This window comes from Heteronotia binoei, chromosome 7 (genome assembly GCF_032191835.1).
Source record: "Heteronotia binoei isolate CCM8104 ecotype False Entrance Well chromosome 7, APGP_CSIRO_Hbin_v1, whole genome shotgun sequence".
NCBI classification, from domain to species: domain Eukaryota; kingdom Metazoa; phylum Chordata; class Lepidosauria; order Squamata; family Gekkonidae; genus Heteronotia; species Heteronotia binoei.
The window spans coordinates 8,632,399-8,654,365 of NC_083229.1; the positions used below are offsets into that span (position 1 = coordinate 8,632,399).

The window sequence follows — 21,967 nt, forward strand, 5'->3', positions numbered from 1 at the left end:
TTCTCGAGAAGGGGCTCGGAGAGTAAAGAAAGGCTGCTCCGCGGCAGGCATCTCTGGGCTAAATTTAGTTTGTTTTAGAGTAGCTTTGGATGTTTGAGTTGGGCTTAGCTTCAAGGTTGGCAAAGAGCCCTGAAGCTGCTGCTGCCACTTTCTTGATAGGGAGAGGCGAGTGATTAAAAATAGATGTGGCATCCTTTCTCCCGTCATTAATGTGTGAGTCTTCTCTTCATGGTTACCGTAATAATAATAGTAATAATAATTCAATTTCTCATAAATTCAAAGAATATAAGGAGGGTGCCAGCGAATCGGTCTGAAACGCCTTCTAATCCATTATTGTGTTTCTCTGCACTAACAAGCAGTTTAGGTGAGTGCCAATTTGGTATCGTGGTTAAGTGTGCCGATGTTTACATGGGAGAACCGGGTTTGACTCCCCACTCCTCCACATGCACCTGCTGGAGTGACCTTGGGTCAGCCATAGCTCTGGCAGAGGTTGTCCTTGAAAGGGCAGCTTCTGGGAGAGCTCTCTCAGCCCCACCCAACTTACAGGGTGTCTGTTGTGGGGGAAGAAGAGAGCCAGTTTGGTGTCGTGGTTAAGCGTGCCGATGCTTACCTGGGAGAACCGGTTTGATTCCCCACTCCTCCACATGCACCTGCTGGAGTGACCTTGGGTCAGCCATAGCTCTGGCAGAGGTTGTCCTTGAAAGGGCAGCTTCTGGGAGAGCTCTCTCAGCCCCACCCAACTCACAGGGTGTCTCTTGTGGGAGAGGAAGAGAGCCAATTTGGTGTCATGGTTAAGCGTGCTGATGCTTACCTGGGAGAACCCGGTTTGATTCCCCACTCCTCCACATGCACCTGCTGGAGTGACCTTGGGTCAGCCATAGCTCTGTCAGAGGTTGTCCTTGAAAGGGCAGCTTCTGGGAGAGCTCTCTCAGCCCCACCCAACTCACAGGGTGTCTGTTGTGGGGGAGGAAGAGAGCCAGTTTGGTGTAGTGGTGAAGTGTGCGGACTCTTATCTGGGAGAACAAGGTTTGAGTCCCCACTCCTCCACATGCAACTGCTGGAGTGACCTTGGGTCAGTCCTAACTCTCTCAGAGCTGTTCTCTCAAGAGCAGTTCTTGGAAGGACTCTCTCAGCCCCACCTACCTCACAGGGTGTCTGTTGTGGAGAAGAGGGGAAGGGAAAGGAGATTGTTAGCCCCTCTGAGGCTGCTTCAAGCCGTGAATGGCGAGATATAAATCCAATCTCCTCCTCTTTTTATTTTCACTACACCAAGCTGGCTGTCTCACTACACCAAACTGAAGGTATCCTGCAGGCAGCCATCTTTACCAGTCAGCGCAGTGGCAGGAGAAAAGTAAAAAACAAACAACGATCAGAGAGCCAGTTTGGTGTAGTGGTTAAGTGTGTGGACTCTTATCAGGGAGACCCAGGTTTGATTCCCCACTCCTCCACTTGCACCTGCTGGAATGGCCTCTGGCAGACATTGTCCTTGAAAGGGCAGCTGCTGTGAGAGCCCTCACAGCCCCACCCACCTCTCGAGTTGTCTGTTGTGGGGGAAGAAGATGTAGGTGATTGTAAGCCGCTCTGAGTCTCTGATTAACAGAGAAGGGCGGGGTATAAATCCAATATCTTCTTCTTCAGCAATGTTGGTACATCACTACCAGGGAAAAACCCGGAAGTGATATGGGATAGTTCTAGGAACTACTGGAAACTCCATGGTCTTACTGTGGACACCAATCCCTCCATGGCTGTTTTTGTAGGAGGAACTCCTTTGCATATTAGGCCACACACCCCTGATGTAGCCAATCCTCCTGGAGCTTACAGGGCTCTTCATACAGGGCCTACTGTAAGCTCTTGAAGGCTTGGGTACATCAGGGGTGTGTGGCCTAATATGCAGAGGAGTTCCTGCTACAAAAAAACCCCTGAATGTCTCTGATGTCCCTGCCTCCAACCCTCTCACAAACTGTCAGGCTTAGCTTGTCAATCCTGCTTCTAGGACTTACAATAATGGGTTGAAATTATTGGTAGAGAGGTACTGGATGGATGTCATGATTAAAAGGAAGGGGGGGGCACAGTACTTCAACAGTGGAATCAGCTTCCTAGGAAGGTGGTGAACTCCCCCTCACTGGCAGTTTTCAAGCACGTCTGGATGAACACTTGTCAGGGATAAGAACATAAGAGAAGCCATGTTGGATCAGGCCAATGGCCCATCCAGTCCAACACTCTGTATCACACAGTGGCCAAATTTTTATATATATATATACACACACACACACACACTGTGGCTAATAGCCACTGATGGACCTCTGCTCCATATTTTTATCTAACCCCCTCTTGAAGCTGGCTATGCTTGTAGCTGCCACCACCTCCTGTGGCAGTGAATTCCACATGTTAATCACCCTTTGGGTGAAGAAGTACCTCCTTTTATCCGTTCTAACCCGACTGCTCAGCAATTTCATCGAATGCCCACGAGTTCTTGTATTGTGAGAAAGGGAGAAAAGGACTTCTTTCTCTACCTTCTCCATCCCATGCATAATCCTGTAAACCTCTATCATGTTACCCCACAGCCAACGTTTCTCCAAGCTAAAGAGCCCCAAGCGTTTTAACCTTTCTTCATAGGGAAAGTGTTCCAAACCTGTAATCATTCTAGTTGCCCTTTTCTGCACTTGTTCCAATGCTATAATATCCTTTTTGAGGTGCGGTGATCCTGCATTGAGCTGGGGGTGAGACTAGATGGCCTCTTTGGCCCTTTCTGACTCGGTGATTCTATGACTGCTTTGAACCTTACCCATAGCCAAATTTTGCAGATCCTGAAACACCTGCAGACAATTCTAGGGGAAGTTTGAAATCTCAATACCATCACCGTTTCCCCCAGGAAGCGTTTCATGTGCCAGATTGCCTGTGTTGTGAGTGTGACATTCCTAACCATACAAGATGTACAACTGCGTGGCCCTCTGGCTGTCCCCGGTTGAAATCGTTGTCCATCAAATCACTCCCCGAGATAAGAGTCTGTGACTCAGCAGAGCTGCTCCAAAGCCGCCGTAAAATCATTTGGCAACACACTCCAGCGCTCCCTAATAAGATGTGTGTCCGCATCGTGGAAGTGCGCTGAACAGTTGCCACTTACTGTCGCGTCGCTCGTGCAGCTTAAGACCCAAAGCTGAGCGTGGACGGAAGCCAGAACAACTTGTAGCCGTTCTGCCGCTCGCTGAATCGCTCCGTCTGGTCAAACTTGGCAGGGCTGCCAGAGAAGAGATCGTGACGGAGAATCATTTGCCCCGTCAGTCTCTTGCCAGAGGCCGTCCTGACCTTTCCACATTTCACCTCCTGGATTTTGTTTCTCCTGCTCGGTTTAACTCGCTTTCAGGATGGAATGCCAGCCGCGAACCCGGAATAGCGATCTAACGCAGAAGGAGAAGGAGCATTTGGGAGAATAAAGCCCCAGATATGGTTTAATTACCCTGAATTTCTCAGTGGGGAAGGGGAATAAACCAGAATGAGGCAGAGCTGGTGGATAATTCCCTTTTGGATGTAGTATAGCATCTGTTCTAGGGTTGCCACCTCCAGGTTAGGAAATTCCTGGAGTCTTTGGGGGTGAGCCTGGAGAAGTTGGGGTGTGGAGAGGGGAGGGACCTCGATTGTTCAATGCCGGAGAATCCACCCTCTAAAACAGCCATTTTCTCCAGGGGAACTTATCTCTCTTGCTTGGATATCAATTGCGGGAGATCTCTGAGCCCCATCCGGAGGTTGGCAACCTTTGTCTGTTCCCAAATCACAAAAAGTTCATTGTTGACGAAAACAGTGTGTGGACTCGTATTCCCCCATCTGGGGGAATTTTGATTCCCCACTCCTCCACCTCCACCTGCTGGAATGGCCCTGGGTCTGCCATAGCTCTCGTAGGAGTTGTCCTTGAAAGGGCAGCTGCTGTGAGAGCTCTCTCAGCCCCACCCACCTCACAGGGTGTCTGTTGTGGGGGGAGAAGATATAGGAGATTGTAAGCCGCCCTGAGCCTCTGATTCAGAGAGAAGGGTGGGGTATAAATCTGTGATCTTCTTCTTTCTCTGAGTCTGACCACTAAATCACTCAAAAACTTTCTCGTGTGTAAGTTAAAGCAAAATGAAAGCCCCTGTCTTTGTCACAATCAGGGTTTCTTTTTTGTCACAATCCAGGCCTGAATCTGCTTAGCTTCTGCAATCGGATATGATCAGGCTAGCCTGAGTTATCCTGGTTTTGTTGCTGTTCAGTTGAGTCCGACTCTTTGTGACCCTATGGACCAAGTCACGCCAGGCCCTCCTGTCTTCCACCATCCTCCAAAGTCTGCCCAAATTAGTGTTTGTTACATCGGTAATGATGTCCAGCCATCTCATCTTTTGCCGTCCCCTTCTTCTTTTGCCTTCTGTCTTTCCTAGCATCAGGAACTTCTCCAGGGAGTGCTCCCTTCTTATTTGGTGGCCAAAGTATTTGAGCTTTGCGACCCCCTGGACCAAGTCACGCCAGGCCCTCCTGTCTTCCACCATCCTCCAAAGCCTGTTCAAATTCATGTTTGTTACATCAGTAACGCTGTCCAGCCATCTCTTCTTTTGCCGTCCCCTTCTTCTTTTGCCTTCTGTCTTTCCTAGCATCAGGATCTTCTCCAGGGAGTGCTTCCTTCTCATTGGGTAGCCAAAGGGCTGTGCAAAGAAACCACTCTGTTGTTTGAATTGGCTGAATGTCGAACTTGGGTGCCACATCAAGTTCAAGGTCATAGATTAGATTTTGGTGCAGTCATTTCTCCCACTCGTTTAATAGAATGCCTTTCCCCACCCAGACTATGATGTGTGCTAAAGAGATTTGCTAAGGTCCATGTCAATATATTTTGCAAAACTGCGAAGTGGCATTCGATGGTCAGGTACGGGGATGTATGAGGAAATTATAACTGAACTGGTTTCATTTCCCCTACTGATGTGTGTTTAGGGTTATTTTTAATCCGCCCTGGGCCTTTCGAAGAAGCTGAATAGAATTTTGGATTAAATCAATGCGGGCGCCGTTAACAACGGAGCTGGTTTACTGCCCTTTCTTTGGAGCTGAGAAATGAAAGCATCAAACTCACAGACCTGTACGGGACGGAATACATATTTCAGATTTACCTGTTCCAAATGCTGAAGGGCTCTGCGCCGCACACAGATCGATGTTTTTTTTTTCCCCCCCGTCTTTAACAACGGAGGCGTTTTCAAAACCGAACTTCAGATCCTTTGACAGGGTTGTCTGTTGCCCAACTCTTAGGGAGAGACAGCTCAAGTTTGTACCGCTCATAAATCTTTTTTGCAGTTCTGCCTTAAAAAAAATCCTTCCTGTCTTTGGGGCGGGGGGGGGGGGAGCGACAACTCCCTGCATGGTTCCGCCCATCCTGTTTTGTCCTCACCACAGCCCTGCGGGGTAGGCAGAGTTATACAAGGAAGTGTCTGGGTGCAGGTCAGCTAGAGGACGGGTGTCGAACTCATTTGTTACGAGGGCCAGAGCTGACATAAATGAGACCTTATTGGGCCGGGCCGTGTGCCCCATAAAACGTAATCCCAGGTAGCAGAGATATAACGTTTATAAAGGACACAGACAAACACAAATAAAGATTAAAAAAAGAAACTTTAAAAGATGCTTAAACGATTAGCACTCTCACAATATATTGTTTAAGAGCCCCATGGTGCAGAGTGGTAAAGCTGCGGTACTGCAGCCCTCAGAGTGGAGGGCGGGATATAAATCCAATATCTTCTATCTTCTTCTTCTGCAGTCAAACTCTCTACTCATGACCTGAGTTCGATCCTTGCGGAAGCTGGGTTCAGGTAACAAGCTCGAGATTGATTCAGCCTTCCATGGTTGGTAAAATGAGTCCCCAGCTTGCTGCGGGGGGGGGGGGAGTGTAGATGACTGGAGAAGGCAAAGGCAAACCACCCCGTAAAAAGGTCTGCTGCGGAAACGTTGTGATGCGACTGTCATCCCAGCGTCGGAAATTATTTACGCCGCTCTCACTCTCCTCTTCTCCACGGGGCTTCCATCAGATTTCACACCAGCTGTCCTGGGGCTCCAACTCGCTTCGCCTCTTTTGCACGGCAAACAGAATATGATGGAAGCCCCGCAGGGAAGAGGAGCATGAGAGCAGCATAAGGCTAGTGGGGAATCGACCTAGGAGATGGGAGAGACCCAGATTCGAATCCTCATGCTGCCATGGAAGCTTGATAAACATATGGAGCAGAGGCCCATCTGTGGCTATTAGCCACAGCGTATTGTTGGAACTCTCTGGGGCAAGTGATGCTCTGTATTCTTGGCGGGTGGGGAATAGTGTGAGGACTTCTAGTGTCCTGACGCCATTGGTGGAGAGCGGCATAAATGACAGGGGACTACCTTTACCTTTTTAATGTATTGTTTATTTAACAGTTTCTGAAAACGGATGCCTCTTGGTCTGAATTATTGCATCAAAATATGGAGGCCGTGTCTGTGCTGTAGCAATCTTGAGTATGGTGTTCGCTGTTTCTGAAAACTGATGCTCCTTGGTCTGAATAATAGCATCAAAATCTAGCGATAATGTCTGCGCTGAAGCAATTTTGAGTATGCTGTTCAGGTCTGTGAGAGCCAGTTTGGTGTAGTGGTTAAGTGTGTGGACTCTTATCTGGGAGAACCGGGTTTGATTCCCCACTCCTCCACTTGCACCTGCTGGAATGGCCTTGGGTCAGCCATAGCTCTGGCAGAGTTGTCCTTGAAAGGGCAGCTGCTGTGAGAGCCCTCTCAGCCCCACCCACCTCACAGGGTGACTGTTGTGGGGGGAGAAGATACAGGAGATTGTAAGCCGCTCTGAGTCTCTGACTCAGAGAGAAGGGCGGGGTAAAAATCTGCAATTCTTCTTCTTCTACTTCTGCAGGTTGCAAACCTAATTTTGATTTATTGGCATTCATTACAGAAATTGCATGGTGAATGCTTTGAACATAAGACCCAGAAGAAAACGTGAAATGGCCATTGCAAGCTTTTGTACCTAAGTTGCTTCATGTGTTGTTCAGCCAATGGAGGAAATAGAGGCTTTGCTCTGTAGCTCCTTCGCGATTGAGCAAGCCTGGCAAAGCAAGCTGTGATGCGGAAGGAAGCAAGAGAGAGAGAAGGAAGCAGGTGACAGCTCTTCTTACAGGATGTACTGTAAGCTCCAGGAAGATTGGCTACATCAGGGGTGTGTGGCCTAATATGCAAAGGAGTTCCTGCTGCAAAAAGAAGTCCTGAGTCCTGAGAGTATATGACTGGCCCAAGCTTCCATGGCAGCATGAGGATTCGAATCCGAGTCTCTCCCATCTCCTAGGTCGATTCCCCACTAGCCTTATGCTGCTCTCATGCTCCTCTTCTCTGCGGGGCTTCCATCATATTCTGTTTGCCGTGCAAAAGAGGCAAAGCGATTTGCAGCCCCAGGGCAGCTGGTGTGAAATCTGATGGAAGCCCCGTGGAGAAGAGGAGAGAGCGAGAGCGGCATAAGGCGAGTGGGGAATCGGTCCTAATCAGATAGTCCAGGTGCTGCACCATACCGACTCGGAGCACTTTAGAGAAAAGATGAGATAGAAATGGTATTTTGTGCATCTGCACTGGATTGTATAAAGCAATGTATGCTGTAAGGGATGCCTTCTTAGTTGCAAGAAAGATTCATCGCTGGGATCTAAAACCAGATACATAGTTTCCCACTCCCTGGTATTTCAAGCCCGTGTTTGTCAGTAGGGTTCAGATATACATGGCATATCTGAAGAAAGGTTAAAATGCTTGGGGTTCTTTAGCTTGGAGAAATGTCGACTGAACGGTGACATGATAGAGGTTGACAAGATTATGCACGGGATGGAGAAAGTGGAGAAAGAAGTCCTTTTCTCCCTTTCTTGCTATACAAGAACTCGTGGACACTCAGTGAAATTGCTGGGCAGTTTGGTTAGAATGGATAAAAGGAAGTCCTTCTTCCCCCAAAGGGTGATTAACACGTGGAATTCACTGCCACAGGAGGTGGCGGCAGCTACAGGCATAGCCAGCTTCAAGAGGGGATTGGATAAACATATGGAGCAGAGGCTCATCTGTGGCTATTAGCCACAGCGTATTGTTGGAACTCTCTGTCTGGGGCAAGTGATGCTCTGTATCCTTGGTGGGTGGGGAACAGTGTGAGGACTTATAGTGTCCATTGGTGGACCTCCTGATGGCACCTGGGGTTTTTTTGCCACTGTGTGACACAGAGTGTTGGAATGGATGGGCCATTGGCCTGATCCAACATGACTTCTCTTATGTTCTTACTTTGGAGGGCAGCTGCCAGTCAAAGGAAACAATGCTCACTTTGATGGGCAAGATAAGACAACTTCACATAGCCAATCAGTGCCTCTCAAAAACACGCAGCTTCCACCAGGTCATGAGTTCGCACACTTCTTTTATTATTATTCGTGTCAATGAAACTTTGTTCCCCAGTCAGCGGTTATGAATATTAGCATAAATAATTAAAGGTAGATTCTCTTGGAGACAAAACGAGTCAGCTATATTTATGGGATGTTGCGCTTCGCTTTGTTCCCTCCCCCCCCCCCCCTTATTCCTTGCATTTCCCCCCTCCCCTTTCTTTCTTGGATTTCTTCACTGGCAGATCGTATTCAGTAATTCACAATGGCTCTCTCTGGCTTTATTACAAATTAATGAGATTCTTACTGCATTACATAATTAAGTACCGGAGTATTCACAGCCGCATAATGAACTCTCCCCGAAAGCGCATAGATCCACTTGGCACCTCTTATGAATTCGTCACGGGAGAGAGTTTGGCTGTCCAAACAGCGGGATGGGAACGATCCAGGCGCGCAGACACGCCGCAGGTTCAAATCCCAAATGGCCCCACTGTTAGAAACGAAATGGGTGTTGTCCCATTTAAGAGGCAAGCGAATGGGGCTCCAGGGAGATTTCAGTAACCAGTCTGGGAGAACAGGTCTCTTCTAGGGAAGTGCCATGAGAAGCAAATTGAGAAAAATAAGAAAAATTATGTTCCGAGACCCCGCCTTCCGCTGCATCTAGCATGGCCTTGGGAATTCTACGCTAGGGATTGCTTTAGTGAGAATATGTCTATTCCACCTCTCCGGAGACCTGCAAGAAGAGGCTAACAAGATAAGAACTATCCAGCCCAATTGCTTCCACTGGATTCTTCCCATTTCAGAATCCTCTGCCCGACTCAACAGGAAGCCTCTTGCATCAAGGAGTGGCTCCTTCTCCCGGAAGAAAATGTGACCGCGAGCAGATCAGGCCCGTGAGATTTGTTCCAAGCCATTAGCCTTGTGTGGGAACAGGTGACAGGCACTATTTTAGCGTGGGGGCCTGTTGTGTCACCCAACAAACCCATAACACAGCAGCATTAAGAAAGAGCATAAGAGAAGTCCTGTTGGATCAGGCCAATGGCCCATCCAGTCCAACACTCTGGGTCACACATAAGAACCTAAGAGAAGCCATGTTGGATCAGGCCAGTGGCCCATCCAGTCCAACACTCTGTGTCACATAAGAGAAGCCCTGTTGGATCAAGCCAATGGCCCATCCAGTCCAACACTCTGTGTCACACATAAGAGAAGCCATGTTGGATCAGGCCAATGGCCCATCCAGTCCAACACTCTGTGTCACACATAAGAACCTAAGAGAAGCCATGTAGGATCAGGCCAATGGCCCATCCAGTCCAACACACTGTGTCACACATAAGAACCTAAGAGAAGCCATGTAGGATCAGGCCAATGGCCCATCCAGTCCAACACACTGTGTCACACATAAGAACCTAAGAGAAGCCATGTAGGATCAGGCCAATGGCCCATCCAGTCCAACACACTGTGTCACACATAAGAACCTAAGAGAAGCCATGTAGGATCAGGCCAATGGCCCATCCAGTCCAACACTCTGTGTCACACATAAGAACCTAAGAGAAGCCATGTAGGATCAGGCCAATGGCCCATCCAGTCCAACACACTGTGTCACACATAAGAACCTAAAAGAAGCCATGTAGGATCAGGCCAATGGCCCATCCAGTCCAACACACTGTGTCACACATAAGAACCTAAGAGAAGCCATGTAGGATCAGGCCAATGGCCCATCCAGTCCAACACACTGTGTCACACATAAGAACATAAGAGAAGCCATGCCATCCAGTCCAACATCTGTGTCACACATAAGAGAAGCCATGTTGGATCAGGCCAATGGCCCATCCAGTCCAACACTCTGTGTCACACATAAGAACATAAGAGAAGCCCTGTTGGATAAGGCCAATGGCCCATCCAGTCCAACACTCTGGGTCACATAAGAGAAGCCCTGTTGGATCAAGCCAATGGCCCATCCAGTCCAACACTCTGTGTCACACATAAGAGAAGCCATGTTTGATCAGGCCAATGGCCCATCCTGTCCAACACTCTGTGTCACACATAAGAACCTAAGAGAAGCCATGTAGGATCAGGCCAATGGCCCATCCAGTCCAACACACTGTGTCACACATAAGAACATAAGAGAAGCCATGCCATCCAGTCCAACACTCTGTGTCACACATAAGAGAAGCCATGTTGGATCAGGCCAATGGCCCATCCAGTCCAACACTCTGTGTCACACATAAGAACATAAGAGAAGCCATGTTGGATCAGCCCAATGGCCCATCCAGTCCAACACTGTGTCACACAGTGGCCAAAAAACACAGGTGCCATCAGGAGGTCCATCAGTGTGGCCGGGGCACTAGAAGCCCTCTCAAGCACCAAGAATACAGAGCATCATTTGCCCCAGACAGAGAGTTCCATCAATATTCTGTGGCTAATAGCCACTGTTCCGGATGTTTATCCAATCCCCTCTAGAAGCTTGCTATGCTTGTAGCTGCCGTCACCTCCTGTGGAGTGAATTCCATGAGTTAATCACCTTTTGGGTGAAGAAGCCTGATGTGAGCCCATTAAGTTCTGGCAGTGATACTGAAGCAGGGGTGAGTGAAGCCCTGGATAACCAAAGTGTGGTGGGGGAGGAGTCTGTCATTCTGGACGTTTCAAATGGAAATCCAATGGGTGTGTTTTAATTCTGAAACAACTGTTGCCATCGTCTCTGTGTTTCTGTAGCGCTGCCTGGGTACCTTATGGCAGGGGCAACTGGATGTTAATGTACAGGCAAAACGTTTTAAGTGTTTTCCGAAGAGGATTTGTGAGAAGATCCCTCCCGCTGACACCATTCATAGCCAAATTACTTTGGATCAACCTAGTATCATTCGTCTTGGATGTTTCTCAAAATGCTTGCGAAGCAGGCCAAGGAAGTTTCAACAGGTGCTGAAAGAGCTGCACCGGCTGCCTATAGCGTACCGAATCCGCTTAAAAAGTCTTGGTACTGACCTTGAAAGCCCTATATGGCCAAGGACCTGTCTATTTAAGGGACCCCATATATACCCCAGAGAGCACTGCTGTCAACATTGGTTATCCATCCCCGGACCAAGGGAGGCAAGATTATGCTCTATGCGGGCAAGGGCCTTCTCGGTGGCTGCCCCTAATTGACGGAACGCACTCCCAGAGGCCACGAGAGCCCTACAGGATCTTTTTCCAATTCTGCAAGGCCTGTAACACAGACCTTTTCAGGCAGGCCTATAGTAATTAATGTGTGAGGAGCTGCCACCGTTATGGCACTGAATGCTACCATCTATCCGTAAGACACCTAATGGAGCAATGCAGAGAATTAAGAACCAAAACGAAGCTGGACCGCCTATGTAAGAAATTATATAGCACTATTTTTAAGTTTTAAATTATAAATTGTTTATATGTGTTTCGATTTTATAATTATAAGGTATTGTTATTGTTGTATCATGACTGTGGGCTCCCCAGAGTCTATATGTGGAGTGGGCGGCATACAAATTTAAAGTAAATAAATAAAAAATAAAAAAGATGATATTTATATTCAGGGATGGAATTCTAGCAGGAGCGCCTTTCAATATTAGGCCACACACCCCTGATGTAGCCAATCCTCCAAGAGCTTAAAGGTAAAGGTTGTCCTATGGTTTGCCATTGCCTTCCCCAGTCATCTACACTTTCCCAACCTCGGAAGGATGGAAGGCTGAGTCAACGTGGAGCCAGCTACCTGAATTCAGCTTCCGCCGGGATCAAGCTCAGGTCGTGAGCAGAGAGTTCGGACTGCAGTACTGCAGCTTTACCACTCTGCACCATGGGGCTCTTCCCCTCCAAGAGCTTACAAGACCCTTTTTTGTAAGCTCCAAGAGGATTGACTACATCAAGAAGAAGATGAAGAAAATATTGTATTTATATCCTGCCCTCCACTCAGAGTCTCAGGGCGGCTCGCAATTTCTTTTCCCTTCCTCCCCCACAACAGACACCCTGTGAGGTGGGTGGGGCTGAGAGGGCTCTCCCAGCAGCTGCCCTTTCAAGGACAACCTCTGCCAGAGCTCTGGCTGACCCAAGGCCATTCTGGCAGCTGCAAGTGGAGTAGTGGGGAATCAAACCCGGTTCTCCCAGATAAGAGTCCGCACGCTTAACCACTATGCCAAACTGGCTCTCAGGGGTGTGTGGCCTAATATGCAAAAGAGCTCCTGCTAGAATTCTACCCCTGATGATGACGATGACGACGATGATCTCAGGCAGGTCAATCAAGCTTTGAACAGTTTTCTCCCAAGGTGGACTTTTGTGCTCAGCCATAAGACTTAGGGTTGCCAACTCCAAGTTGGGAAATCCCTAGAGATTTGGGGGTGGAGCCTGGGAGGCTGGATGAGAAGGGGAGGGGAGGGATCTCGGAGTATACTGCTAGCCATCCATTTCCCCCTGAGGAACTGATCTCTGTCGTCTGGAGATGAGCTGTAATTCTGGGAGATCCCCAGGCCCCACCTAGACTTTGGAAACCCTAAACACATCTGAAGGGTTTTGAGGGAGATGAAAAGAAGTTTGATGTGAGCTGAGAAAAATCCTGGCAAGAGATTTCCTCGCCGCTCTTTAAATATCTGTTTTGAGCTCTGATTATACCAGATACTCACATACTTTTTATCTCTTTGCTTTCTTTTCCAGAGTGACATGTTGGATGTTAACCAAATCATTAAGGATCTGGCCTCCATGGTATATGAGCAGGGAGACACAATAGGTAGGCATGAACCTCTTTCCACCTTTTGTTGAGCGGGGGTGGGGAGCGTTCTTTACCTTAAGGATCTTGCTGTCACAAACAAGTGAGATGGTGGTAAAGCTGGGTCAGAACTGGACTAGTTGACTGAAGCTGGGGCTCTCATGATACACTGTTCCTTCAGACCTGAACATATGAAGCTGCCTTCTACTGAATCAGACCCTGGGTTCATCAAAGTCAGTATTGTCTTCTCAGACTGGCAGCGGCTCTCCAGGGTCTCAAGCTGAGGTTTTTCACACCTATTTTCCTAGACCCTTTTTTGGAGATGCCGGGGATTGAACCTGGGACCTTCTGCTTACCAAGCAGATGCTCTACCACTGAGCCACCATCCCTCTTCTGCTCTCCAAGGTCTCCAGCTGAGGTTTTTCACACCTATTTGCCTGGACCCTTTTAGTTGGAGATCCCGGGAATTGAACCTGAATCTTCCTAGGGTTGCCAGCCCCCCCCTGATGGAGGTGGGAGATCCCTCACCTCCAGGCTCTGCCCCCCCCGCCCCCAATCAGTTGACTGGCAGAAGGAGGGATGTCCAGGCTACACCACTGGTTATGTATGTGGTGATGCCACGCCGACAGCATCACAGTGACGCTTTGTGTTTGAGTAAATACAGCAGAAATAAGCATAGGCATAAAGTATGCTTAACCACTACACCAAACCGGGCTGGGGCCACGTCCACGAAGAAAGAGAAAGTGGAAGCATTGCACTCCTTCTCCAGTCTTGGAGTTGTAGTGAAGCAAGATCCCATTTCAAAAGGTGCAAAATATGTTATCCCTGCAACAGAACTCTTGCTTTCCACAGTTCTGCGCGTATTTGGTATTTTTTCCCTGATTGTATGTGTGTGTATATATATATGAGAAAGAAAGAAAGAAAGGCCCTGGTCCTAACCAATTAGCAATCAGAGAATGCGATCATCATTGTATAAATCCACAAACCGAATCAGATTTGGCTGGGTAGCAAACTTGGCTAATACTAATACTGCATTTCACACACTTTCCCCTCCCCCCTGTCTTTCAGTTGCACATCGCCTAGATTTGAACAAACATTAAAATAACCACACAAATTACTCTCTTTTATTGTGTGTGTGTGTGCGAAGTCTCCCCTTCCCTGCAAACGTGTTTTAGATGTCCCCGGAAGTCACCAAAGTGATCGATGCCCTTCAGAAATGTGAAAATGTGCATCGATCAGCTGCTCACATGAGATATAATCGCTGCTGCTTCTCCCCTGCATCTGAAACAATATCTCCCCTTCTGGAAATCACCATCCCAGGAGCATCTCTGCTTCTAAACGGACCCACGGGGACTTGCAGGGAACATCTCATTTCTGCTGTGTCCTCTCCCCCTGCCTATTACTGACATAAACCAAGCCTTGAAGGCTGGCTATATACAGTGTGGTTGCCTAGCAATGACGACTGAGAGCATTTGTTTCTTAAAGCTACAGACGCTGCTTCTATTGTTTGGGGTGGGTTTCACTGCCCCCCCCCATTTTTAAAATAAGATTTCAGATTTATTTATTTTTTTTCCGAAAACCTGGAGCATTGTTCAAGTCTGTAGAAAGATCAGTTTTGTCTGTTCGTGGTTCCACTCTCCAGATTTAAGTGTCCATAGATTTGGCCACATTGAGAATTAAATACATATTCTTGCATTCATTCATTCACTCATTCATTCATTCATTCATTCATTCATTCATTCATTCATTCATTCAATTTTTAGCCTGCCCTTCCCGTAGAACAGGCTTAGGGCGGGTTACATGATAAGGGCTTCTAGCCCCACCTGTGAACCTCCTTTCTTTTTTGGCCACTGTGTGACACAGAGTGTTGGACTGGATGAACCATTGGCCTGATCCAACATGGCTTCTCTTATGTTCTTATGTGTGACACAGAGGGTTGGACTGGATGGGCCATTGGCCTGATCCAACATGGTTTCTCTTATGTTCATATGTGTGACCCAGAGTGTTGGACTGGATGGGCCATTGGCCTGATCCAACATGGCTTCTCTTATGTTCGTATGTGTGACCCAGAGTGTTGGACTGGATGGGCCATTGGCCTGATCCAACATGGCTTCTCTTATGTTCGTATGTGTGACCCAGAGTGTTGGACTGGATGGGCCATTGGCCTGATCCAACATGGCTTCTCTTATGTTCTTATGTGACACAGAGTGTTGGACTGGATGGGCCATTGGCCTGATCCAACATGGCTTCTCTTATGTTCTTATAAAAACAATCAACAGTAAAAAAAACCCAATTTAAAATATATAAAATCTAAAATTACAGAGTAACAATAGGTACTAAAATGGCAAATTCTGCCCCACAGACATGGCCTATTGTCCAGGTCCAGCAGGTCTTATAGCACTGGGATGGAAAGAAGGGGGATCAATTCATGCCAATGCGGGAATCTGAGCTGATCCACAAACTGAAGGATCAGAAAATGATGGTCTCATGAAACTGACACATCTATGTTTGACGATAAATGCCCTGAGTATGCCATGTCACTTCTCAGCTATCCTTGAAAATGACACGGGAAATTCCTCGCATTCATCGTTGCCCCCCCCCCCCGCCCTGCAGTAACTATCTGTTTCTGTTGCCTTACAAAACCCTTCCAGCTGCCCCAGTTCTGAGCTGCGTAGATTGATCTGTAGAGAAGCGAGAGACATTTTTATCCTTCCAAAGGCTGCTGGGAAAGATGACCTTTGCTCCTTGAAAAATACCCCAAGAAGGAGACACCATAAATGCCTTCTTGTCTACGGAAGTTGACCCTGTCATAGACCTGTCTGTAGACCGCCGGGGCCGTTTGGAGCCGGAACTCCTGCTCCGTGATGGACACGGAGGAAGCTCAAGATGACATTGGAACCAATTTGACGCTGTCTTTGCTTGGCAGAGCTTTTTGCGTAGAATTTAACTTCTCACATTGGCTCAGGCTTCAGGAGACATATCCGATATGAATGCCTGGAGTTGCGTGACAGCATACATCAGTTCTTTCTGGGACCCTAATAGCCACTTCCCTTAAGACTAGATTTCTGTTCTGTGGAACTGACGATGTAGTTCTGAGGGAGGGGGGAATCTGGGGGGGGGGAGGATATTTGGTGTACTTAAAACTGGCATTCCCTTCTGCCACGTACCCAAACTCCCTCGCGTTTACACTGCCGGCAACATCTGTTGATCCATTTCTTTCTAGTAGAATCTCCCTTTGATCAGTCACTGAAGCGAGTTGTCTCTTGGGTGAAGGTCTGCAAAGCTAACGTTTGTTTCATTTGATAATACATGCTGAGAGTTGAAAGAGAACAGGAAATAAAAGACGGGCATTGCAGCAGACAGAGAAAGGATCGAGGCATACAGTTGCCCCTCCTGCCCATGTGATGGCTCCCGGAGGAGTCACAGGGCAAGCGGGAACACGATAGGGTTGCCAGACATCAGCTGCCAACCAACAGGAGGGGGAGAGGGGCAAGGATGGGGGGGAATAGCATTGCACTGATGTGATGTCACTTTCGGCAAATACATGGAAGTGTTGTCAAGTTGCCAGCATGACATTAAGAACATAAGAGAAGCCATGTTGGATCAGGCCAATGGCCCATCCAGTCCAACACTCTGTGTCACACAGTGGCAAAAAAAATTATATATATATATATATATATATATATATATACACACACACACACACACTGTGGCTAATAGCCACTGATGGACCTCTGCTCCATATTTTTATCTAAACCCCTCTTAAAGGTGGCTATGCTTGTGGCCACCACCACCTCCTGTGGCAGTGAATTCCACATGCCAATCACCCTTTGGGTGAAGAAGGACTTCCTTTTATCCGTTTTAACCTGTCTGCTCAGCAATTTCATCGAATGCCCACGAGTTCTTGTATTGTGAGAAAGGGAGAAAAGTACCCCTTTCTCTACTTTCTCCATCCCATGCATTATCTTGTCAACCTCTATCATGTCACCCCGCAGTCGACGTTTCTCCAAGCTAAAGAGCCCCAAGCGTTTCAACCTTTCTTCATAGGGAAAGTGCTCCAGCCCTTTAATCATTCTAGTTGCCCTTTTCTGGACTTTCTCCAATGCTAGAATATCCTTTTTTAGGTGCGGCGACCAGAACATTGGCATGATGTTCTAGGATTTGGATAAAGCTCTATGGTGAAATCCTAAAGTGAAACTGTAAAATTTTGCCTGCATCCTAGAGCATCACACCAGTGATGGAAGATCACTTCCGGGTATGGACTGGATGGGCAATAGTGGGAGGGCTCGGCTAGAGACTCTTTCGGGAGCCCAGTGTATTTCACAACGGGCCTTATTGCTAGTATAATATATAAAGCCTTATGGCCGCAGGAAAAGCCGTGGGCAGCCAGCCATACACTCTGTTTTCTCAGCTGAGCGTCCATCAGGACTTTCCTCCTTCACCAATCCTGGGGTTTGGGGGGGTAACTGTGGTAGAAAGTGTTTTCAAGTTACAGCTGACTGACCCCATAGGATTTTCAAGTGAATAATAATAATAATAATTTTTTATTTATATCCCGCCCTCCCCACATAGCAGGCTCAGGGCGGCTTACAACACATAAATACAAAAAACCATAATACATAATAGTACATTTAGATAAAACCATCATTTAAAACATCATTTAAAACACCTATTAAATTGACATTAAGGTGCTATAACATAGATCTTATAAAATCCAATGGCTAATAACATCTTCAGTGTATCTATCTTATCTCAGCATTAAGTGAAGGCCAATTTGAATAGAATGGTCTTGCAGGCTCTGCGGAACTGGTCCAAGCAACGCAGGGCCCACACTTCCTCCGGGAGTTGGTTCCACAGTAGTGGAGCTGCGACAGAGAAGGCCCGATCCCAGGTAGTCTTCAATCTGGCCTCCTTTGGCCCAGGGATATTCAACTGGTTCTTTCCAGCTGACCTCAGAACTCTCTGGGGCTCATATGGGGAGAGACGGTCCCTCAGGTAGGCAGGTCCTCAGCCATATAGGGCTTTAAAGGTAATGACCAGCACTCTGTAACAAACCCGGTACACCACTGGCAGCCAGTGCAGTTCGCGCAGCCCCAGCTGAAGAGACGTTTGGTGGTGGTTTGCCATTGCCTGCCTCTGTATTACAAACCTGGTATCCCTTGGAGGTCTTTCAGATGAATACTAGCCAGGGCTGATGCTGCTCCAAGAGCTAATGAGATTGGGCTAGCCTTGGCTATCCAGGTCAGCGTGGGCGATGTACTGATACTCAAACTTGTTCAGTGGGCCCAAAAGAAGACTGCAGATCTATTCCCCGCCCTCCTCTCTGAATCAGAGTCTTGAAGTGGCTTACAATCTCCTTTTATCTTCTTCCCCCACAACAGACACCCTGTAAGGTGAATGGGGTTGAAAGAGCTCTCTCAGAAGCTGCCCTTTCAAGGAAAACTCCAGTGAGAGCTATGGCTGACCCAAGGCCATTCCAACAGCTGCAAGTGGAGGAGTGGGGAATCAAACCTGGTTCTCCCAGATAAGAGAGCTATGGCTGACCCAAGGCCATTCCAGCAGCTGCAAGTGGAGGAGTGGGGAATCAAACCTGGTTCTCCCAGATAAGAGAGCTCTGGCTGACCCAAGGCCATTCCAGCAGGTGCAAGTGGAGGAGTGGGGAATCAAACTCAGTTCTCCCAGATAAGAGAGCTATGGCTGACCCAAGGCCATTCCAACAGGTGCAAGTGGAGGAGTGGGGAATCAAACCCGGTTCTCCCAGATAAGAGAGCTATGGCTGACCCAAGGCCATTCCAGCAGCTGCAAGTGGAGGAGTGGGGAATCAAACCCGGTTCTCCCAGATAAGAGAGCTCTGGCTGACCCAAGGCCATTCCAGCAGGTGCAAGTGGAGGAGTGGGGAATCAAACCCGGTTCTCCCAGATAAGAGAGCTCTGGCTGACCCAAAACCATTCCAGCAGCTGCAAGTGGAGGAGTGGGGAATCAAACCCGGTTCTCCCAGATAAGAGAGCTCTGGCTGACCCAAGGCCATTCCAGCAGCTGCAAGTGGAGGAGTGGGGAATCAAACCCGGTTCTCCCAGATAAGAGAGCTCTGGCTGACCCAAGGCCATTCCAGCAGCTGCAAGTGGAGGAGTGGGGAATCAAACCCGATTCTCCCAGATAAGAGAGCTCTGGCTGACCCAAGGCCATTCCAGCAGCTTCAAGTGGAGGAGTTGGGAATCAAACCCGGTTCTCCCAGATAAGAGTCCACGCACTTAACCACTACACCGAACTGGCTAAAAGATCTTCCATCTTTTAGCTCATCCAAGAAGCACCGAAGTGTTTTCCTCATTCAGTGCCCTTTAATGTCCCCAAGACTTGTCTGTGGCATGGTGCTCCCCAAGAATCCAGCCATTTGACTTCAGCACATCCCCATGAATGTCCCAACCGGTCTTAACGTCCCTCACCGAGAAGCTCAAAGCCATCTGTGCTGTATTATGGAATTCTGCTTACAGCTGGCAGGATTAGGTTAATCCCTCCAAATTCCTTAAAGAACGTTACGTTCATAAGAGCATGTGTGTGGATATTTCAGTAGCTTTTTTGCAGCAGCTGATTCTGCGAATTCTACAATGATGTAAGGGGCGGGGGGGGGGGGGGCGCCTGGCTTCTTCAGCCATTTCCCAGGGTCTGCTATGGACGTTGAGGGAAATCTGTATTAATTCTGAATGAAGAAGTGTGCCGTTCCTGTTTCTTGGGAGAGTGCCTTCTTTTTTGTACCTTCCCTGAGGCTAGCACGCTACGTGTCAACTTGAGCAAGAGAGATGTTCAGAATACAGATCCAATGCTTTGGAACAGCCTATCTGGAGAGCTTAGCATTGGCTGTTCCTGCCGAGCGTGCAAGACTGTTTTGCTTCAGAAGACCTTCTGGGGAGGCTAGTGAAAGACTCAGTCTGTGGGCAGAGGGTAGATCACGTTTCTCCATTTAAGCCAGGGATGTCAAACATGCAGCCCAGGGGCCAAATCAGGCTTTTGGATGGCTCCTATCAGGCTCCCGAGCAACTGTCCATCATCTGCTTCCTTCTCCCTCTCTCTTGCTTCCTTCTGCATCACAGCTTGCTTTGCTCGATCACAAAGGAGCTACAGAGCAAAACCTGTATTTTCTCCATTGGCTGAGGCTCCTCCCTTGGGGGGGGAAGGGGTGGAGGGAGAGCTTGCTTTGCCAGGTTCTCTCAATTTCACAGCACAGCCACCGAGCCAAGCCTCTCTTCCTTCTATTGGCTGAGGCTCCTCCCCCTCCTGTTCCCGTGGAGAAGGAAGGAAAGAGCCAGAGCTTTCTTTGCCCAGTTCCCATGGGAGAGGGGGGGAAACCTTAATTTTGTTTGTCTACGTTCTTTATAAAGTTTATATCTCTGCTACCTATTCTTAAATAGGTACACACATAGCCCGGCCCAACAAGGTCTCATTTATGTCAGATCCCTCCCTCATAACAAATGAGTTTGACACCCATGATTTAAGCCAATGACATAGCCCAGGGGTGGGGAACCTATTTTCTGCTAAGGGCCATATGGATATTTATAACATCATTTGCGGGCCATAAAAAATATCAACTTAAAAAACAGCGCTCTGCTGAGGGAAAATTATTCAGGCCAGCAAAATTAGTGCAAATAATTGTTTTTTCTATTTGAAGTCATGTGGGGAGAACCTAATCTGGCATGCACACACACAGAGAGACACCCGGCCCGCCACCCTAGGCAAATGCATAGGTCCAGGGCTTTTTTGTAGTGATTAAGAGTGATGGACTCTAATCTGGAGAACTGGGTTTGATTCCCCACTCTTCCACATGCACCGAGTAGGGTGACCTTGTGTCAGTCTCAGTTCTTTTGGAACTCTCTCAGTCCAAGCTACATCTCAAAGTGTGTGCTGTGGGAAGAGGAAGGGAAGAAGATTGTACCCCAAGACTCCTTTAGGTAGCATGGGGTGGGATATAAATCCAATCTAATCTTCCTCCTCCTCCTCTTCTTCTTCCTCCCCCTCTTCCTCCTCCTCTTCTTCTGCTCCTCTTTCTCCTCCTCTTCTTCTTCCTCCTTTTTCTCCACGTCTTTTTCCTCCTCCTCCTCTTCCTCTCCTCTTCATCCTCTTCCTCCTCCTTTGACAGGCAGCCTTCCTCTCAGGTTGGGACTGTGGACAAGGAAAACTGTATATGCACCAGGGCTGCGTTTTATTTCATGGCCAGTTATTTGAAGAAGAAGAAGATGATATTGGATTTATATCCCATCCTCCACTCCGAAGAGTCTGAGTGGCTCACAATCTCCTTTACCTTCCTCCCCCACAATAGACACCCTGTGAGGTGGGTGGGGCTGGAGAGGGCTCTCACAGCAGCTGCCCTTTCAAGGACAACCTCTGCCAGAGCTATGGCTGACCCAAGGCCATTCCAGCAGGTGCAAGTGGAGGAGTGGGGAATCAAACCCGGTTCTCCCAGATAAGAGTCCGCACACTTCACCACTACGCCAAACTGGCTCTCCACAAATTTGTTGGATAGTATACAAAATAAAATTTAAAATTAAGTGGAGAGGGGAAATACTCCGAAGCACAGAATAGCAAGAAGACCCTTTTGTGAGGAATGCAGGTAGGGCTGCCAGCCTGAGATCTCCAGTTAAAAAGAACCAGGCAGGAGGTGATGTGAAAGGCCTCTGTCGCAAACCCTGGAGAGCAGCTGCCAGTCTGTGTAGACAAGACTGACCTTGAGGAACCAGTGGTCAATTCAGTTTAAGGCAGCTTCCTGTGCAGAGTCCTCATTTTCGGTGCCATGCAAATACCATGACGTCACTTCTGAGGCAAACCCAGATGTCAACACGCCAGGTTGGCACTCTAGGTTTCATTGACCATTTCCCTCCTGTTGTTCAGTGTCTTGAGGGGGAAGGAT

General features: G+C 48.1%; 1 protein-coding gene across 1 annotated transcript in view; it reads left to right on the top strand.

Moving 5' to 3' along the window:
* Positions 1-21,967, top strand: part of TSNARE1 (t-SNARE domain containing 1) — a 570,576-nt gene that overhangs the window by 275,590 nt on the left and 273,019 nt on the right. Inside the window, exon 7 of the mRNA XM_060243065.1 lies at positions 13,017-13,089. Within this exon, the coding sequence (XP_060099048.1) occupies positions 13,017-13,089 (73 nt within the window). The remainder of the gene's footprint in view (positions 1-13,016; positions 13,090-21,967) is intronic.